We start from the raw sequence: 22,458 nt of genomic DNA on the forward strand, positions 1-22,458 counted from the left end.
GGTACATGTGCACAATGTGCGAGTTTGTTACCTATGTATACTTGTGACATCTTGGTGTGCTGCACCCATCAACTCGTCAGCACCGATCAACTAGTCATTTACAACAGGTATAACTCCCAATGCCATCCCTCCCGCCTCCCTGCTCCCTATAATAGGCCCCGGTGTGTGATGTTCCCCTTCCTGAGTCAAAGTGATCTCATTGTTCGATTCCCACCTATGAGTGAGAACATGCAGTGTTTGGTTTTCTGTTCTTGCGATAGTTTGCTGAGAATGATGGTTTCCAGCTTCATCCATGTCCCTACAAAGGACACAAACTCATCCCTTTTCATGGCTGCATAGTATTCCATGGTGTATATGTGCCACATTTTCTTAATCCAGTCTGTCACTGATGGACATTTGGGTTGATTCCGAGTCTTTGCTATTGTGAATAGTGCTGCAATAAACATACGTGTGCATGTGTCTTTATAGCAGCATGATTTATAATCCTTTGGGTATGTACCCAGTAATGGGATGACTGGGTCATATGGTATTTCTAGTTCTAGATCCTTGAGGAATCGCCATACTGTTTTCCAAAATGGTTGAACTAGTTTACAGTCCCACCAACAGTGTAAAAGTGTTCCTATTTCTCCACATTCTCTCCAGCACCTGTTGTTTCCTGACTTTTGAATGATCGCCATTCTAACTGGTGTGAGATGGTATCTCATTGTGGTTTTGATTTGCATTTCTCTGATGGCCAGTGATGATGAGCATTTTTTCATGTGTCTGTTGGCTGTATGAATGTCTTCTTTTGAGAAATGTCTGTTCATATCTTTTGCCCACTGTTTGATGGGGTTGTTTTTTTCTTTTTTTTTTTTTTTTTTTGAGACGGAGTCTCGCTCTGTCGCCCACGCTGGAGTGCAGTGGCACAATCTCGGCTCACTGCAAGCTCCGCCTCCCGGGTTCACGCCATTCTCCTGCCTCAGCCTCCCGAGTAGCTGGGACTACAGGCGCCCGCCACTGCGCCCGGCTAATTTTTTCTATTTTTAGTAGAGACGGGGTTTCACCATGGTCTCGATCTCCTGACCTTGTGATCCGCCCGCCTCGGCCTCCCAAAGTGCTGGGATTACAGGCGTGAGCCACCGCGCCCGGCCTGTTTTTTTCTTGTACATTTGTTTGAGTTCTTTGTAGGTTCCGGATATTAGCCCTTTGTCTGATGAATAGATTGCAAAAATTTTCTCCCATTCTGTAGGTTGCCTGTTCACTTTGATGGTAGTTTCTTTTGCTGTGCAGAAGCTCTTTAGTTTAATTAAATCCCATTTGTCAATTTTGGCTTTTGTTGCTGTTGCTTTTGGTGTTTTAGACATGAAGTCCTTGCCCATGCCTATGTCCTGAATGGTATTACCTAGGTTTTCTTCTAGGGTTTTTATGGTATTAGGTCTAACATTTAAGTCTCTAATCCATCTTGAATTAATTTTCATATAAGGAGTAAGGAAAGGATCCAGTTTCAGCTTTCTACTTATGGCTAGTCAATTATCCCAGCACCATTTATTAAATAGGGAATCCTTTCCCCATTTCTTGTTTTTCTCAGGTTTATCAAAGATCATATGACTGTAGATGTGTGGTATTATTTCTGAGGACTCTGTTCTGTTCCATTGATCTATATCTCTATTTTGGTACCAGTACCATGCTATTTTGGCTATTGTAGCCTTGTAGTATAGCTTGAAGTCAGGTAGCGTGATGCCTCCAGCTTTGTTCTTTTGACTGAGGATTGTCTTGGCAATGCGGGCTCTTTTTTGGTTCCATATGAACTTTAAAGCAGTTTTTCCCAATTCTGTGAAGAAACTCATTGGTAGCTTGATGGGGATACCATTGAATCTATAAATTACCTTGGGCAGTGTGGCCATTTTCACGATATTGATTCTTCCTATCCATGAGCATGGTATGTTCTTCCATTTGTTTTTATCCTCTTTGATTTCACTGAGCAGTGGTTTGTAGTTCTCCTTGAAGAGGTCCTTTACATGCCTTGTAAGTTGGATTCCTAGGTATTTTATTCTCTTTGAAGCGATTGTGAATGGAAGTTCACTCCTGATTTGGCTCTCTGTTTGTCTGTTACTGGTGTATAAGAATGCTTGTGATTTTTTCACATTAATTTTGTATCCTGAGACTTTGCTGAAGTTGCTTCTCAGCTTAAGGAGATTTTGGGCTGAGATGATGGGGTTTTCTAAATATACAATCATGTCATCTGCAAAGAGGGACAATTTGACTTCTTCTTTTCCTGAGTACCCTTTATTTCTTTCTCTTGCCTGATTGCCCTAGCCAGAACTTCCAACACTATGTTGAATAGGAGTGGTGAGAGAGGGCATCCCTGTCTTGTGCCAGTTTTCAAAGAGAATTTTTCCAGTTTTTGCCCATTCAGTATGATATTGGCTGTGGGTTTGTCATAAATGGCTCTTATTATTTTGAGATACGTTCCATCAATACCGAATTTATTGAGAGTTTTTAGCATGAAGGCTCTTGAATTTTGTCAAAGGCCTTTTCTGCGTCTATTGAGATAATCATGTGGTTTTTGTCTTTGGTTCTGTTTATATGCTGGATTACATTTATTGATTTGTGTATGTTGAACTAGCCTTGCATCCCAGGGATGAAGCCCACTTGATCATGGTGAATAAGCTTTTTGATGTCCTGCTGGATTCGGTTTGCCAGTATTTTATTGAGGATTTTTGCATCGATGTTCATCAGGGATATTGGTCTAAAATTCTCTTTTTTTGTTGTGTCTCTGCCCGGCTTTGGTATCAGGATGATGTTCACCTCCTAAAATGAGTTAGGGAAGATTCCCTCTTTTTCTATTGATTGTAATAGTTTCAGAAGGAATAGTACCAGCTCCTCCTTGTACTTCTGGTAGAATTCAGCTATGAATCCATCTGGTCCTGGACTTCTTTTTGTTGGTAGGCTATTAATTATTGCCTCAATTTCGGAGCCTGCTATTGGTCTATTCAGGGATTCAACTTCCTCCTGGTTTAGTCTTGGGGGAGTGTAAGTGTCCAGGAAATTATCCATTTCTTCTAGATTTTTTAGTTTATTTGCGTAGAGGTGTTTATAGTATTCTCTGATGGTAGTTTGTATTTCTATGGGGTCAGTGGTGATATCCCTTTTATCATTTTTTATTGCGTCAATTTGATTCTTCTCTCTTTTATTCTTTATTAGTCTTGCTAGCAGTCTATCAATTTTGTTGATCTTTTCAAAAAACCAACTCCTGGATTCATTGATTTTTTGGAGGGTTTTTCGTGTCTCTATGTCCTTCAGTTCTGCTCTGATCTTAGTTATTTCTTGCCTTCTGCTAGCTTTTGAATGTATCTGATCTTGCTTCTCTAGTTCTTTCAATTGTGATTTTAGGATGTCAATTGTTGATCTTTCCTGCTTTCTCTTGTGGGCATTTAGTGCTATAAATTTCCCTCTACACACTGCTTTAAATGTGTCCCAGAGATTCTGGTATGTTGTATCTTTGTTCTCATTGGTTTCAAAGAACATCTTTATTTCTGCCTTCATTTCGTTATGTACCCAGTAGTCATTCAGGAGCAGGTTGTTCGGTTTCCATGTAGTTGAGCGGTTTTGATTGAGTTTCCTAGTCCTGAGTTCTAGTTTGATTGCACTGTGGTCTGAGAGACAGTTTGCTATAATTTCTGTTTTTGTATATTTGCTGAAGAATGCTTTACTTCCAATTATGTGGTCAATTTTGGAATAAGTGGGATGTGGTGCTGAGAAGAATGTGTATTCTGTTGATTTGGGGTGGAGAGTTCTGTAGGTGTCTATTAGGTCCGCTTGGTGTAGAGTTGAGTTCAATTCCTGGATATCCTTGTTAACTTTCTGTCTTGTTGATCTGTCTAATGTTGACAGTGGGCTGTTGAAGTCTCCCATTATTATTGTGTGGGAGTCTACGTCTCTAAGGACTTGCTTTATGAATCTGGGTGCTCCTGTATTGGGTTCATATATATTTAGGATAGTTAGCTGTTCCTGATGAATTGATCCCTTTACCATTATGTAATGGCCTTCTTTCTCTCTTTTGATCTTTGTTGATTTAAAGTCTGTTTTATCAGAGACTAGGATTGCAAACCCTGCTTTTTTTGGTTCTCCATTTGCTTGGTAGATATTTCTCCATCACTTTATTTTGAGGCTATGTGTGTGTCTGCATGTGAGATGGGTTTCCGAATACACCAAACTGATGGGTCTTGACTCGTTACCCAATTTGCCAGTCTGTATCTTTTAATTGGACCATTTAGTGCATTTATATTTAAGGTTAATATTGTTATATGTGAAGTTGATCCTGTCGTTGTGATATTAGCTGGTTATTTTGCTCGTTAGTTGATGCAGTTTCTTCCTAGCATCAATGGTCTTTACATTTTGGCATGTTTTTGCAATGGCTGGTACCGGTTGTTCCTTTCTATGTTTAGTGCTTCCTTCAGGATCTTTTGTAGGCCAGGCTTGGTGGTGACAAAATCTCTAAGCATTTGCTTATCTGTAAAGGATTTTATTTCTCCTTCACTGATGATACTTATTTTGGCTGGATATGAAATTCTGGTTTGAAAATTCTTTTCTTTAAGAATGTTGAATATTGGCCCCTACTCTTTTCTGGCTTGTAGAGTTTCTGCCAAGAGATCTGCTGTTAGTCTGATGGGCTTCCCTTTGTGTGTAACCCGACCTTTCTCTCTGGCTGCCCTTAACATTTTTTCCTTCATTTCAACTTCAGTGAATCTGACAATTATGTGTCTTGGAGTTGCTCTTCTCGAGGAGTATCTTTGTGGTGTTCTCTGTATTTCCTGAATTTGAATGTTGACCTGCCTTACTAGGTTGGGGAAGTTCTCCTGGATGATATCCTGAAGAGTGTTTTCCAACTTGTTTCCATTTTGCCCCTCACTTTCACACACCCCAATGAGACGTAGATTTGGTCTTTTCACATAATCCCGGACTTCTTGAAGGCTTTGTTCATTTCTTTTTCCTCTTTTTTCTTTAGACTTCTCTTCTTGTTTCATTTCATTCATTTGATCCTCAATCGCTGATACTCTTTCTTCCAGTTAATCGAGTTGGTTACTGAAGCTTGTGCATTTGTTACGTATTTCTCGTGTGATGGGTTTTATCTCTGTCAGTTCGTTTATGGCCTTCTCTGCATTGATTATTCTAGTTATCCATTCTTCCATTCTTTTTTCAAGATTTTTAGTTTCTTTGCGCTGGGTACGTAATTCCTCCTGTAGCTCTGAGAAGTTCGATGGACTGAAGCCTTCTTCTCTCAACTCGTCAATGTCATTCTTTGTCCAACTTGGATCTGTTGCTGGCCATGAGCTCCGTTCCTTTTGAGGGGGAGATGCGCTCTTAATTTTTGAATTTCCAGCTTTTCTGCCCTCCTTTTTCCCCATCTTTGTGGTTTTATCTGCCTTTGGTCTTTGATGATGGTGACGTACTGATGGGGTTTTGGTGTGGGTGTCCTTTCTGTTTGTTAGTTTTCCTTCTAACAGTCAGGACCCTCAGCTGCAGGTCTGTTGGAGATTGCTTGAGGTCCACTCAAGATGCTGTTTGCCTGGGTATCAGCAGCAGAGACTGCAGAAGATAGAATATTGCTGAACAGCGAGTGTTGCTGTCTGACTCTTGCTCTGGAAGCTTCGTCTCAGAGGTGTACCCCGCCCTGTGAGGTGTGGGATATCGGTCTGAACCTAGTAGAGGATGTCTCCCAGTTACGCTACTCGGGTCAGGGACCCACTTGAGCAGGCAATCTGTCCGTTCTCAGATCTCAACCTCTGTGTTGGGAGAGCCACTGCTCTCTTCAAAGCTGTCAGACAGGGTTATTTGCATCTGAAGAGGTTTCTGCTGCTTTTTGTTTAGCAATGCCCTGTCCCCAGAGGTGGAGTCTACAGAGACAGGCAGGCCTCCTCGAGCTGCTGTGGGCTCCACCCAGTTCGAGCTTCCTGGTGGCTTTGTTTACCTACTTAAGCCTTAGCAATGGTGGGCGCCCCTCCCCCAGCCTTGCTCCTGCCTTGCAGTTAGATCGCAGACTGCTGTGCTAGCAATGAGGGAGGCTCTGTGGGTGTGGGACCCTCCCGGCCAGGTGTGAGATATAATCTCCTGGTATGCCGTTTGCTAAGACCCTTGCTAAAGCGCAGTATTAGGGTGGGAGTTACCCAATTTTCCAGGTGTTGTGTGTCTCAGTTCCCCTGGCTAGGAAAAGGAATTCCCTTCCCCCTTGCGCTTCCCAGGTGAGCTGATGCCTCGCCCTGCTTCAGCTCTTGCTGGTCGAGCTGCACCAGCTGACCAGCACTGATTGTCTGGCACTCCCCAGTGAGATAAACCTGGTACCTCAGTTGAAAATGCAGAAATCACCTGTCTTCTGTGTCGCTCGTGCTGGGAGCTAGAGACTGGAGCTGTTCCTATTTGGCCATCTTGCTCTGGGGGTTTAAATCACTTTGTATTAAGCAGTATTAGTCATAAATGTTAAATGTTTTACGTTTTACTCTCATGTGACAATTAACTGTATTTTTGTTTGTGTGCTTCCCTACTCCGTTTCATCGCCTATATTAGGTGATACTTCTCTTTAGACTATCAGCTTGCGTTCCATAGTTTATAGAGCCTCTTCTTTGAAACCATCCTCATCCTTTCTTCTCTTCTTCTTGCCTCCCTCTCCCTACTATATACTATACTGTTTGATTTAACTTTTATATGTATTTGTGTACTTTGAAAAGATTAAACCCAATAATATGTTGGTAAGAGCCTTATTATAAAAATGCATTTAATTAGAATTATTACAAGGCAGCTGTATTGAAAGAACACTATCATAACAACTTAAGAACTCATCCTCCATTATATTAACTTTCTTTCTTTCTTTCTTTCTTTATCTTTTCTTTCTTTCTTTTTCTTTTCTTTCTTTCTTTCTTTCTTTCTTTCTTTCTTTCTTTCTTTCTTTCTTTCTTTCTTTCTTTCTTCCTTTCTTCCTTTCTTCCTTTCTTCCTTTCTTCCTTTCTTCCTTTCTTCCTTCCTTTTCTTCCTTTCTTCCTTCCTTTTCTTCCTTTTTTCTTTTCTTCCTTTCTTTCCTTTCTTTCCTTTCTCTTTCTTTCTTTGTTTTTCTTTTCTTTTCTTTTCTTTTCTTTTCTTTTCTTTCTTTTCTTTCTTTTCTTTCTTTTGACAGGGTCTTGCTTGGTCCCCCAGGCTAAAGTGCAGTGGTGCAATCACAGCTCATGGAGCCTCAAACTCCTAGATTCAAGCAGTCGTCCCATTTGAACCTCCTAAGTAGCTGTGACTATAGGCACATGCCACCATGACCAGCTAATTTATTTCATTTTTATTTCTTTGTAGAACAGGGTATCGCTTTGTTGTCTGGGATGATCTTGAACTCCTAGCTTCAAGTGATCCTTCTGCCTCAGCCTCTCAAAATGCTTGTTCATTTATTGTAGAATCAGTAGTGAATACTTTTGAATGATACTAAATATTTCAGTTTAATGGCCATTTGCCTTTCCATTATACCCATAGTGATATAGAAGAAAATAATTATGAAATGACTTACCTTCTTTGAGAGTACTCTTTGAGTGCTACTGCTAACGGTTGCTTCAAAGTGTTTTTAAAAGGAAAGGAAACTGTTATGTGTTGAATTGTGTTCCCGCAAAAATATATGTTGAAGTTCTAACCTTGTGTATCTCAGAATATAACCTTATTTGGTTATAGGTTTGTAACAGAAGTAAGTTAAAATGAGGTCATTAGGGTGACCCAATGTGACTGGTATCCTTATAAAATAGAAAAATTTGGTCATAGACTTGTACAAAAGGAAAATGATGTAAAGATACACAGGGAGATTGTCATGTGAACATGGAAGCAAAGATTGAACTAGTGGAGCTGTAAGCCAACGAACACCCAAGATGGCTAGTTCCCACCAGAAGAAGCTAGGCAGAGAGCCAAGGAAGGATTGTACTCAGAATCTCAGAGGGTGCGTGGCCCTACTGATACCGTGATTTTAGACTGTAGCTTCCAATAACTTTGAGACAATATATTTCTGTTGTTTTAAGCCACCCAGTTTATGGTACTTTGTTATGGCAGCTCTGCTAGATAGAATGTAGAGGAACAGATTCAACTTCTTTAGACCCTTTATCACGGAAGTTGTTAAAAACATAAAAATAAGAGATAAGAGATCTCTTAAAAATAAGAGATCTCTTAGCATGGCAGTATAAGTTCCCTCAGCCTATCTTTCCCACTGATTATTCCTATACACGCTAGGAAAAATTCAAAAACAAGCAATTGACTACCCCCACATAAATGCATGTTCTCAGCTTGTTTTAAAATAATTGAATTGCAAAACGACTTTAAGGCAGCTTTTAGAAATTTTTATGAGGTGTAAACAAAAGCATACTGAATGAAAAGGTAATAAATCTCAATTGAGGAATAAAAAGTATAAAAAGAATCAAATGGAATTTTAGAACTAAAAAATACAGTACCTGAAGGAAGAAAACCATATTGTGTGGGCTTAAAGGTAGCCTGGAGATGATAGAAGAAAGAGTTACTAAACTTGAACATAGATCAGTAGAAATTACTGAATTTGAAAAAGAAAGGAAAAAGGTTTTTTTTAAAAAATGAACAGCACTCCAATAGTTGTAGAATAGAAAAGTCCAATGTTGTTTTCTACTTGGAGTTTCAGAAGGAGAGGAGATCAAGGATTGGGATAGGAAAAAAAAGAGGAAATAATTACAGAAAACTTTGCAAATTTGGGGAAAAAGATAGTCTTTTACACGTCCAAGAAGTTCACCTAATCCCAAACAGGATAAACCCAAAGTGACAAACATTTGGACACATTGTGATTAAAATATTGAAAATCAAAGATAAATTTTAAAAAATTTTGATAGCAGTTACAGGAAAAGACACATTTCATATAAGCAAACAATCATTTGAATGAGAATAGATTTCTTATTAAAAATCATAAGAGACGGAAGACATTGGAACAATATTTTGGAAGTGCTAACATAAAAGAACTGTTAACCTAGTGAAGATACACCACAGAAATGAAAGAGAAATAAACCCATCTTTAGATGAAGGAAAGCTAAGAAAGTTTGTCACCAGCTGCTCTATTCTACAAGAAATGCTAAAGGAAATTCTTCAGGGTAAAGGAAAATGATACTAGATGTAAAATTAGATCTTCAGGAGTGAAGGAAAACCAACAGAAAGGGTAAATGGCTGGGTAAATAATTTTAAAAACCTGTTTAAAAATATGTATGACGCTTGAAAGCGAAAAGCATAACATTGTCTGCTGGTTTTTTCAGTGTATGTAGATGTAACATATAAGACAACTATAGCATTAAGGCTAGAGGAAGATGGAGTAAAAGGATCTATGGTTGCCAAGTTTCTACATATCATATGAAGTGGTACAATATAAACTCTTAAGTAGACGGAAAGATTAGGTGCATATGTTTTACTCTCTTAGCCCAAGTAATAAGAAAATGCAAAAATACAAAAGGATAAAGCCAAAAAGCCAATGAGGAATTAAAATTAAGTACTAAAAAATATTCAAAGAAGCCAAAAGAAGTTGGGAAAAAGTAACAAAGGAACAAAAAATGGAGGGTAAAACAGTACAAAAAATAAAATAATAGAGCTAAGCCAAATACATTAATAATTACATGAAATATTTATGGTCTCAATTAGGAATCTGCAAACTAATACCCATAAGCCAAATTTGGCCACACTCATTTTTTACATATTGTCTATGGTTTCTGCCATGCTATACCTGCAGAATTGAATAAAAGAGCAGTATGGCCCACAAAGCCTAGAATATTTACTCTCTGGCCCTTTACAGAGAAAGTTAACAAATTATCACTCAAAACACTCCAAGTAAAAGGCAAAGATCTGTAGTTGGAAGTAAAGCAAGATGCTACTGTATAATTCCTAAGATTATATTTTACTTGAATATAAAGAAACAGATTATAAATAGATGCATAGTAAAAGATACACCATACAAACAGTCAGCGTAAGAAGACTGGACTTACTTATTTTAATCTTAGATAAAATAAATAAAAAGCGTGTTACCATAGATAGAGTGAAATGAAACAAAAATTAACAGAATGAAGGGAAAAGATAATTCTGGAATCATAGTAAGAAATTTTTATAACACCTGTTTCAGCAGTGGATAAAACAACTGGATTAAAAATAAATAATTGAAGATCTAGAAGATATGAAAATACTATGAACTCACCTTGATCTAATTGGCATTTATAAAACTGTATATCCAATAATCGTAGGATGCACTTTTTTACAGGTGTACATGGTCTCATTTTTAAGAGGATTAAAATCACATGAAAGTATTATTTGACCTCAGTCAAATTAGAAATTAATAATAATAAAATAGCTAGAAAAACTTTAAATATGTGGACATTAAACAACATGCTTCTAAATAATTTGTGGAACAAAGACAAAATTATTTGGGAAATTAGAAAATATTGAATGACACTAAAAAACCTGGATAAGCTAAGGCAGTGTTTAGAGGGAAATATAACTTTAAAGACATAATTAGAAAGGAAGGAAGATCTTAAATCAGCCATTTAAGGTTCAACTTTAGAAAGCTAAGAAAAGAACAAGAGATACCTCAAGTAAGTTAAAAGAAGAAAATAACAAAGATATGAGCAGAGATGAATGGAACAGTTAACAAAAATGAGCAAGAAATAGAAAATTAAAACTGTGAACTGGTTCTTTTAAAAGATCAACAAAATTGACAGTTCCGTAGCTGTACTGAAATAATAGAGAGGGAGGAAAAAATGCAAACTACTAATATCATGAATAAAGGAGAATTGATAACATTAAAAGCGTAATAAAAGAATAATGGACAACTTTATGCCAACAAATGCAACAACTTACATGAAATGGAAATTTTCATTGGAAAAGAATTCTGTCAAAGTTGACACAAGAAGAAAAGAGCAAATCCAAATAGCTCTATATCTTTTAACAAAATTGAATGTGATGTCAAAAACTTTCCCATGGAGAAAACTTCCAATCTAGATGGATGAATTCTATAAAATATTGTGGAAAAAATAACATAAATGTTACACAAATGTTTTCCCCGAAATAAAGGCTGAAGCATCCCTGCCCAACTGGTTTTATGGAGGTAGCATAACTCTAATAACAAAACTTCAAAAAGATTTTACAACAGAAGGAAATTAGGTATTAATATCCCTCATGAAATTGATATATAAATTCTTAACCAAATGTTAACAAATCAAAGATAACAATATCTAAAAAGCATAATATATAACGGCCAACTAGGAGTTATCTTAAAAATGCAAGTTTGGTTTAACATTCAGAAGTCATTCAATATAATTTACCATAATAACAAAACAAAGGAGAAAAATCATACGATCATCTCAATAAATTCAGGTGAGACGTTTGACAGAATTCAACATGCATTCATGATGAAAAGTCTCAGCAAATTACAAGTAGGAGGTAACATTCTCAAACTTATAGAGATCATATAAGGGAAAACAATGGTAAATATCATACATAATAGTAAAATATTGAATTGTTTCCCACTGAGATCAGGAAAAAACCCAGGATTTCTGCTTTCACCTCTATTCTGTATCATATTAGAGTTCCTAACCATTACAATAAACCAAGAAAAATTAATAAAAGATATAAAGATAAGAAATGAAGAAGTAAAACTGTTTACATATAACATATTTTGTAGAAAACCCCAAAGGAGTCTAATAAACTGTTACTAAAACTAACAAAACTCACCAAGCTTTCATGAGGCAAAGTTAATGTATTAAAACTGATTGTATTTTTATGTACTAGCAGCAAACAACTGGAAAATGGAATGAAATCAATTTCACTCTTTACTAAATCCAAGAAACATAAATGTATAAATCTAACAAAAGATATCTAAGACCTCTATCCTGAAAACCATAAAGCATTGCTGAGAAAACTTAACGCCTAAAAGAAGTAAATAGACATATCTGCTTATAGTTTGGAAGACTCAAATCGTTGATGGCTTATTCATCTTGATATTGGGCATAATCAAGTTTAAAAACAATAATTTTTGAAGGACACATTGAGATAGCAGAAAGCCAGGCATTTGGAGAAGGTATTTACAAGACATTTTTCAAACAATGGACTGTTATCCAAAATATTTAAATATTCTTTTTCTTTTTGTTTTTCTCTTCTCTTCTCTTCTCTTCTCTTCTCTTCTCTTCTCTTTTTTTCTTTTTCTTTTTCTTTTCTTTCTGACAGAGTCTCCCTCTGTTGCCCAGGGTGGAGTGCAGTGATGCGATCTCAGCTCACTGCAACCTCCTCCTCCCGGGTTCAAGTGATTCTCCTGCCTTAGCCTCCTGAGTAGCTGGGATCACAGGTGTGTGCCACCAGGCCTGGCTAATTTTTGTATTTTTGTAGAGACAGGGTTTCACCATGTTGACCAGGCTGGTATCAAACTCCCGACTTCAAGCGATCCACCTGCTTCGGCTTCCCAAAGTGCTGGGATTACAGGCGTGAGCCGCTGCGCCTGGCCTAAAAATTCTACTCAATAACATGAAGATGAACAATAAATGATAAACATAAAGACAGATAATAGGGAAAAGACTTGAACACATACTTCACAAAATATTTATTTGAATAGTCAATAAGCATATGAAAACATGCCCAGTATCATTATCAGGGGTAAAAACATCATGAAGAAATAGAAATACACACCTATTAGATTGGCTTAAATAAATGATAGACTCAATATGTGGACCAACTGGAACTCATCATACACTGCTTGTGAGAATGTAAAAATGATGTAACAACATTGGAAACCCCTTGGCAATTTCTGAAAAAGTTCGGCACGCATTTAGCATACAACCCAATCATTTCTCCCTATATATTTCCTCTGAGAAACAAAAATGTATGTCCACAAAAGGTCTTTTACACAGATGTATATAGCAGCTTTATTTGTATAGCCTCAAACGGGGCACAGCTCAGATGTTTATCATCAGGTGAATTAGTAAAAAAATTATGGCCTACTCATACCGAGGTAATACTAGTCAGCCATTAAAGGGCTGAATTATTGATAAAATGCAAGATCATTGATGAATCTTGTAATCATTTTACTGACTGAAGGAAGCCAGGTGGAAAAAGAGTACTTACTGTATAATTCCATTTACATAAAATGTCAAAATATGCAGATTACTATTAATATATAGTGATAAAAAGTAGGTTACTTGTTGCCTGAAAGCAGGACAGGAAGAGAGAAGGAAGAGAGGGTGACAGGAAGAGGACCTATTACAAAGGGATATGATGATATTTTTGGAAGATATAGAAGTGTTGTTTTTCTAAAGTCAGAGTTTATAGTTAGTGGTAGCTCAGTCTCTCTCTAAAGCTACATACAATAGACAGCCCCGTGCTACTTGGAGTTGTCTACCAAAGTCCTTATAACTTAGGAAAAAAGATCATTGTAGCTGTGAGAGGATAGTCCTACTCCACACGTTCTAGTTATCCATAGCTATCCTAGCTAACACACAAAAAATTCTTAGACTCCACTATTATTCATATTTTTAAAATTTACTTTAAGATACTTAATAGTTTTGTGGTTTTTATGGTGTTAGTAAATCTAATACTTTGGCTCAAAACTAGAGTACTGGGTATATTCTCTAGATATCCACTTTGTTTGGAGCTGAGCTCAGATTTTGTTGTTTAAATACAAACCAGCTCTAAGCAAAGTCATCAGCTAGATGGGGCTTGTGTTTGGCCTTGTATTTCCTTCCTATGTCTGCTCCTTCCCTGTTGTTCTTTCTTCAGTTATCTGGCTTCCAGGGCCACCTGGCTCCCAGTGCCTCCTTTCTCCTGTTCTCCTGATACCAAGGACCTTTTTTCTAGAATTACTCCAAGGCTAAATGAACCTTGTGTACTGAGAGTTCATTTTTACCCAAAATGTAATAATTCTTATCTCTTTATGTAATTCTACTTTATAAATCTCATAAAATCCTTGGAGTTACTCAATAAATCCTCATAAACAAAATTGTGTCAAATTGTCACCACGTTATGTAACCAAAGTTGATCACAAGGTTGTTGGGAAGTCTGAAATATTTATGAAAATATTTTGTAAACACTGAAATGTTATATGAATATCATTTTGTTAGTGTAGACTGACTTTGATTAAAACGTGAGACCCTCTTTACAAATTGGTATGAACATCCCTGGTGAAATGTAGCAACATTCCTGAAGAGATGTGAAACCACAAAATAACAGCACTGAAGAATCTATATAAATTAAAAGATTTGGTGAGGGATTAATACTCTTTGATATCTTCAAGTGACAGATTAACCTAAATTTTAATGACAAAACATGAGTCTCTAAATAAACCTCTTTGTTGTGAGTGATTGCTTTAGCTTATGCTTCCAGACTCTCTTTGGATGCTTTCAGAACTCCGAAGGATGGCTTGATTTTTTTTTTTGCCATATGCAGTAAGCAAATTCTTACCGAGCACTACGTGTAAGGCAGACATGAAGATGAATAAAACAAACACGCAAAGAATGTGATATCTACATACCTCATAATCCAGCTGTTGAAAGCCACAAGTAAACAACAAATATTGAAAGTATCACAAGAAATACATGTATAATACCTTACGTTCAGGGGAACCAAGATTTGATTAACTGCTTATTTCTCATAAGAAACCATGAAGGCCAGAAGAACATCTTTAGGGAAATAAAAAAATAAAAGGTCTCAGTCAATTTAGAAGTTATTAATTAAGCAAAAAATAACTTTTATAAATGAAAACTAAAGAAAAACATTTTCAGAGAAAAGACTCACCATTAGGAACTGCATACAGGATGTACTAAAGAACATTTTTCATGCTAAAAGGAAATGACACCAGATGGCTGTGCATCTCTTCAAATGTTTATTGGCCATTGAATTTGCTCATTCGTGAATTGACAGTTTACATTAATTCATATTTTCCTAATTACTAATAAGATTGAGCATTTTTTCACATGTTTATTGTCCAGTGAATTTGCTCTTTTGTGATTTGTTAATTCATATAATTTAGCCAGTCTTCTATTAAATTCATTTTTCTTAGCAATTTGTAAAAGATTTCTTTAGATTCTATAAATACAAACCCTATAACTGTAATGCAGTTGATTTGCCTTTAAACTTTTTGACATCTTTTGCCAGAAATGTTTAATCTTTCATAGTCAAAGATACCTATATATTCCTTTTTATTTTCTGGGTATCCTGTCTTAAAAGGAGTATCATGGACCCCTAAAATGAGCGCAGATATACACATGACCATAGAATCCTAAAATGTCTTACTGTTTTTTCTTTCAAAATTAATGGCTCAAAATTTCTTTCTTGTGCTTTCTCATTAATCCATCTGTTTTTGTTGTTTGCTTTTTGTTTTTAAAATAGATTTGTTGTAAGGATGAAGTGTAAATGAATACTTCTTGTCCTTTTTATACCATTGGGCTAAAAGCTGTGAGTCTATTCTCAGAATATTGTATAGTTTGCATACTGAGGTATATGGTCAGGTTTGTGGGATTTTGATTGTAGCCAGTGTGTATGCTTCTTGATTACATTTTGTGGAAATAATTCCTACTTAAATACCTTTCTTTGGCTTGTGCATTAGGATGACATCAGAATTGTGACCCTTGTACACTATTGAATTTGTTTCATTGTTGCCTAGATACAGAACCCTCATGTAGTTAGTGTACTTTAAAAATAGGGAAGGCTATGTATGTAAGGTAGGCTGAGAGCAAATTTATTATTGTATCAAACATTGCTGTCTGTCTGTTAGTCCTGGAACTTTCATTGCCATTTAGTGTTCTTAGACACTGTATATTTATCTTGGTTGAATATTTGGTGCTTTAGTGACTGGAAGAGATTTCTGTTATCCCTTCCCTTCATCTTAACTATGTGACCAAAGTTACCCTGTTTCCTTTAATCTCTTTAGTCACTAGTATCTCAGACTCTAAATACTATGTTTATTCCAAAGTTAAATGAGCCTATCCTGTAATCCCAGCGACTTGGTAGGCTAAGATGGGAGGATCACTTGAGATCAGGAGTTTGAGACCACTTGAGCAACATAACAAAACCTTGACTTTGTTTAAAAGAAAAAGAAAAAGAAAAAAAAGAAAAAAAAAGCCCGTAGAATCCTTTTTTTTTTTTTTTTTTTAACGTGATAAAACTTCTGTTTACCTTTGGCCAGCAAACTGATACATTGTTTTCTTACAGGCATTCACAGGAATACAACACTGTCTTAGCATTTTGGGGTCTATAAGTATGTGGAACTAGAGAAATAACAGATTTATGCCAGTTTTCTATTCATTTATTTATTGTTTTTATTGCTCTTATGTTGATCAATTTTTACCAAGGGAATGGAATTTGGCATTGCTATATAAGAACATAGGCTTTGAGTTCAGACAAAACTGGGTTTGTATCCTTGCACCACTCATCCATTTTTAATTTCTCTGAGCTCTTGATTTTTTTTTTTTTTTTTTTTTTTTTTTGAGACAGAGTTTCGTTTTTGTTGCCCAGGCTGGCGTTTAATGGTGTGGTCTCGGCTCACTGCAACCTCCACTTTGCGGGTTCAAGCAATTCTCCTGCCTCAGCCTCCCAAGTAGCTAGGATTACAGGCACCCACTACCACACCCAGCTAATGTTTTGAATTTTTAGTACAGACAGGGTTTCACCATGTTGCCCAGGCTGCTCTTGAACTCCTGACCTCAGGTGATCCTCCCGCCTCGGCCTCCCAAAATGCTGGGATTACAGGCATGAGCCACCATGCCTGGCCTGAGCTCTTGATTTTTGTTTTAACTTTTAAACAAAATTAAACTGGACAATTAAACTGTAATCTTTTATGTGAAAAGTTGTTTTTGTGTTAAAAAAAAAAAAAACTTTTTAAAACTGAGTTTTAATGGTAACAACCTACATACCAAATGAAATAGTTTTTCTAAGATTGTATTAACTTAGAGCTCTGCATTGTTCAACACAGATCACTAAATTGATTGGTGAAATTCTGTTTCTCCTTGATTTCCGTTGGCATTGTATATCCATGGTTTTTCTTCTTCCTCTCTGCCTTTAGTGATTCTGTTTTGACACTGTCTCCTGATACTCCTGGTCGTTTCCTCTATAGCCACCTAGGGACTCTTCATCAGCCCTGTATCTTGTCTTGATCATCCCTTGCACTTGGCTTTTGTTCATTCTGTGCTTCTGAGTAGAATGACTTTTTGTACTCATTTAAATCCTGTCTCTCTTTCAGGAATATATCTTCTTGAGGCCTTTCTCAGCCTCTCCAGTGAAATTGAATCTTTTTTTCTGAACAGCTATAGATTAAATGAAAAAATGTGTGTGAATAAATTTTTTAAAAATAACATTACATATTTTTATTCGGTCAGCATTCAATACGCAAGACATTGTTGATATTAAGTCACCTTCATACAGAACTCACATAAAGCCACCTCACATGGTATTTATTTTTTAGAGATTTTTAAAAAATGTTTTATTGAGGTATACTTAGTATACAATAAACTGCATGTTTAAATTATCTAATTTGTTAAGATTTGGCGTACATACACACATGAAACTATGCCCACAATCTAACATCTTCAAAAGTTTCTTTATGTTCTTATGTAGTCCTCTCTCCCATTCCTCCCCATTACAGCTACCACTGATTCTGTCATTATAGACTAATTTTTGTTTTCTAGGATTCTCTATAAATTGATTCATACCATGTTTTTCTTATCCTAGCTTCTTTCATTCTGCATAATTATTTTGAGATTAATTCACGTTGTTGCATGTGTCAATAGTTTCTTTTTATGGCTAAACAGCATCCTGTCATGTGAATGTACTTCAGTTTGTTCACTACCTATCAATGTACATTTGGGATTTTTTCCAATTTTTGCCTATTACAAATAATGCTGCCATGAACATTTGTGTACACAACTTTGTGTGGACATAGGCTTCATTTTTCTTAGGAAACTACTTAGGAGTGAAATTGCTGGATCATATACGGTAGCTATATGCTCTTTTCAAAAACTGTCAAATTGTATTCTAAATTTTACATTCCTACCAACAGAAAACGAGAGCGTTAGTTGCTGTACGTCCTTGCTAATACTTGATATAGTTAGGCTTTTTAATTTTAGACATTCTAAAGATGGGAAGTGGAAGTTCATTGTGGCTCTACTTGGCATAGTGTTTTAGCACAACTTGAAGGATAAAAGTTGAACATTTATCCTAGATGTTTTTGCCTTATTTCTTTAAACCTCCAAATTTGGAAAGTGTGAGTTCTGTTAGCAACTTTCTTCTTTGAAAATAAAAATACATTTAAAGTTTATGTCATGGTTTGCATGGCAGTTTAAACACACAGTGTACTCGTTGCTATTCAGGCACAGTATTTTACTGCTAACACTTAAAGGAATCAGAAGTAGTGACAATAAAAGCAGCATCATTTCTCTTAAATAAATACCCTTAGAAATACTTATAACCTGTTTTGGCTTTTTGTTGTTGTTGTTTGTGCTGTCTTTATCCGTTCTAATTATTTAAGAAAAAGCAAAATAATATTTTTAAAAACTGATTTGCAACAAAGTTGTTTCTCTGTAGAGAGAAACATTCATAATTATGGACAGAAGAATTTGAACAAATATTTTTTAAAGAACTTTTTAATCAGATTTTCAGCTGCTAGATTACTTTTAAACAAAAATAGCTATAACCTGAAATTTGAAACTTCATTACACAAAAAAACAGGAGAAAATTGTACACCCAAGTGCTGTTTTATATCAAATGAGGATTGACAATAGTGTTTTTATGCATCTGTTCTGCCCACATAAGAAGCTAGCTTCATCATCTGGATGTGTCCTGGGGCTGAAACTTTTTATAAATATGAGAATTTCACTTTTTTTAAATGGCAAGCAGAATATGGTGTCCAGCTGTGGATTTGCTTATATATTGTGTTTGCGTTTTTTCTTCCTGGGCTTGTTTTATACAGTATATGGCACTACATTGTCATACAGATTTCATGATTAATGCTTATTTATGAAATCTTGTGTAAATATCTTAGGACTCAGTCAAACAATGTGCAAGTTAAACAGTTTTTTCTCTGAATATTGGAATGACATATCCTTTGGGAATAGTAAGTTGGATATGTTCTTAATCTATAAAAAAAAGTCTCATATGTAACATTTGCCTTTTACTATTTGATGTTATATCATTCTTTTTCAATTGTTTTGTGGGACAAGAAATCCAGTTTCAGATTTATTACTGGGAAACACAGAGAAAATTTAGATGTAGAAATTATTTAGAAATAAGGATGGTAGCTATTTTGTATTACATTAAATAATTACATTTACTAGAATGCCTGTTTTTTAAAATTTTGATTCTGTCCTCTGGTCGAGAGGCATTTATTTATATGTGTTCTATTATTCATATATTGAAATAAGTCTACTGTTTGCTAATCAGCTGTGCTTACATTACTGTGGTTTTAATCCACGGGAATGCTAGGTTGATTATCAAATATCATCATGTGAGTGTGAAGCAAATTTCAAGTGTAAGTTAATAGTGATCGGTGATGCATTGGTAGAGTTTTGTTTTATAAATTTTATTTCTCTGGAATAATTTTCTCATATTATTATTTTAGTGGTTTGAAACTGGAAATTGAAAGACTTGTTTTCTCTTCTTTTTTTCTTATGCTCTCAGGTCCAGCTTTTCTATGAACTAACTGATACCATGAATAAGGTCTGGAATAAGATTCAGAAGAGAGGCAATCTCAACCTATCTACAACCTCTCCAGAGACCATGGCAGGGCCTGTTCCTACTTCTCCAGTTAGAAGCAGTATAGGCACGGCTCCTCCAGATACCAGCACATGCAGCCCATCTGCTGACATTGGGACTACTACTGAGGTAAGTGTTTTTGAAAATCCTGTTACAAAATGAAGGTTAATATATAACACAGATTTCCAGATCATGGTTTAAAATAAAGATAACCTCACTACTTTGAAAACTGATAGATTCTGAAGGTTCAAGAGGAGTTGTGGCAGCAGTGACTGTATATTCCTTTTAGGTACAAGAATTTTTTAAAAAATCACTTTCAGCAGCTTCTGGGGTAGTTCAGAATAGTGCCGGCTCTGTGAAGTGGTGAAAACTGAGACACAGTAAAGGTATGTTTCCTCAGAAGTATGGAAATGTAGAAACTGAGTGAAAAAGAGACTCATGCTTCCCCTCTCCCTACCTCTGTTCCTCTACACCTTTTTTGAACCAGGTGACTATTATTATCTAGTCACCTGGTTTAGATTAGTGGTTTTCGACCCTATCAGACCCAGTGCCCTCTCCTCCTCCTCCCAATCGTAAAAGCTTTTCTTTTTCTTTTTAACATCCTAACCTAGCATGCCAGTACCTCTTTTGTATAAGAAATATTTTATAATGCTTCCTTTACCATCCTGAAATGAAAATAAAAAACATAACCAGAAATGAAAATGAAAATTAATGTAACTTACATATACATATAATTTCAAAAATATATAATGTCTTCAACTGTAAAGCATAAATAAAAGGAAAGTAATTAATATATAGTAATATGTACTTCAATATGTAAATGTCTGGGCATGACTATATTAGAAGACATAATGGAATAGTCACGTGCAATTACTGTGAATATGATGGCTGTAAATAGACTCGTACAAGTGTATATTTAACACCACAAGTGGTATTGCTGTTGGTGACATGATTTTCTAAACTAGTGACAAACTCTTGGTAAAGTTTCAAACAAAACATAGTTCAATCTTTCATTATAGTAGTTGAATTTTGGAATATCTAATGTATATTAAAATCATGCAAAAATGAAGAAAAATATGTTTAGATTTAAAACACTTTATAAACAGGGTTTTCACCTATATGAATATATATGAGACAGCCTTCATTTTTCAGGACTGCCCTATTCTACACAGGATCTCTTGAACCCCTAACTCCTAACCCTTAAATGCCAATAATGATACACAAACATTGAGTCAACGAAAAATACCCCCATTCATTTCCAAAACATTGCTTAGAGGACAGAACTTTCTCCATCGAGAACTACTGTTCTATAGTAGATGGAGGTAGAAGTTATGTTTTTTTGTTTCTGCATAAAGACACCATTTCCTCTGGAAATAAAGCTATTGGCAAAATACAGAATGCGATAAGAATCAAGTAAAGGGGATGTTAATTTCTTTCATCTTACAAATCAGTAAAAGCAAACAAACTCAGTTTAAAGGGCAAATTTCAGCTGCTATAAGGCATTTAACACTTTAGAGTACATCTATTTAACCCCCTGTACAAGCAACTTTGCTATCTTGCCCATTCCAAATCTTAAGAATCACAATAACCCAGGTGATAAGATTATTCTTTCTCTTTTTTCTTTTTTCTTCCCAAATGAGGAAGAGATAGGAAGTCTAGAAATGAGTCCATATCGAGTTAATGGGACGTATCCTTTCTAGAGTAAAAGCAATGAATTCTTTCTTGAAGATTTCCAATGTTATTAGCATACAAAATCTTTTAGAATTCCTTCAGTAAAAAAGCTGTTGAATACAGCAGTTTCCAAACTTATTTAACCAAAAGCTCATCTTTCTCAGTTTGCCTATTAACGCTTTACAAAATACGTTTTGTGAAATCCTTTGCTAGAGTAATCAAAGTTTAAGGTAATCAGTTGCTAGACAAAGATAGTACAAATGAAGCTGATAAATATAGTTAAATCTTAGAGACATTTTAGTGGCTGAAAGGAGAATGTTCCATTAAACAGTTGTTTTCTAAGTACTGTGTTTACAGGAATGTCTAGAGGAACATGACATCCATTTTGGAGTGCTCACTCAACTCTTTTGGAAATGTGTTTTTTTGAAAGAAGCATTTAAAAGATATTTCAAGTCCAGGAAAGATAGGGCTCACATGAAATGGTGACAGCTTTTGGTCATACATCTAGAGACTGCCATTCATACAAGGTATAGTTTGAATCATACACTCTAGGACTGTACAGTGTACAAACAATGCAAAAGGACATGGTGACCCTGATGTGAGATGTAATAAAAATAAACACGCCCTACATTTATAGAGGAAGGATTAATAAATTCATTCTAAGAGGTCTGTGGCTATTTTGTAGAGAAAATAACACTTGAGATGGTTAAAAATGAGTAAGACATGAGTAACAATTTTGTTTTAGTAGATGTATAATAATACATACTAAAAGAATAGTATCTTCACCAACCAAAGTGAAGAAGTTAAGCGGAAAATTTTGCTAAATTGCTTATAAAAAAGTAAATTCTGATTTTAATAATACCCTTATATGACTGAAATTAATTTCAAATTAGAAAGTTGAGGATTTTTTCTGATTGAGTTATAAAGACAAGTAATGAAAATGCTTATAGTAGATTTGTTAGTTTTTTACTATCTATAGATTTAATCTGATCTGTATCAGATTTGAAAGATCTGAAAATGATAAAATTTTAATGCAAAAGATTCATAAATTAATATTCAAAAAAGACC

At 35.6% G+C, this 22,458-nt stretch overlaps 1 protein-coding gene across 8 annotated transcripts in view; it reads left to right on the top strand.

The window, feature by feature from the left end:
- VPS13B (vacuolar protein sorting 13 homolog B) overlaps positions 1–22,458 on the top strand; it is an 870,718-nt gene that overhangs the window by 437,692 nt on the left and 410,568 nt on the right. For all 8 annotated transcript variants that reach the window (XR_005240849.2, XM_037999868.2, XM_073018246.1 and 5 more), the window contains exon 25: positions 19,645–19,848. Coding sequence is in view for 7 of the 8 variants with exons in the window: in XM_037999868.2 (XP_037855796.2) it covers positions 19,645–19,848 (204 nt within the window). In the remaining variant the exon portion in view is untranslated. The remainder of the gene's footprint in view (positions 1–19,644; positions 19,849–22,458) is intronic.

This window comes from Chlorocebus sabaeus, chromosome 8 (genome assembly GCF_047675955.1).
Source record: "Chlorocebus sabaeus isolate Y175 chromosome 8, mChlSab1.0.hap1, whole genome shotgun sequence".
NCBI lineage: Eukaryota > Metazoa > Chordata > Mammalia > Primates > Cercopithecidae > Chlorocebus > Chlorocebus sabaeus.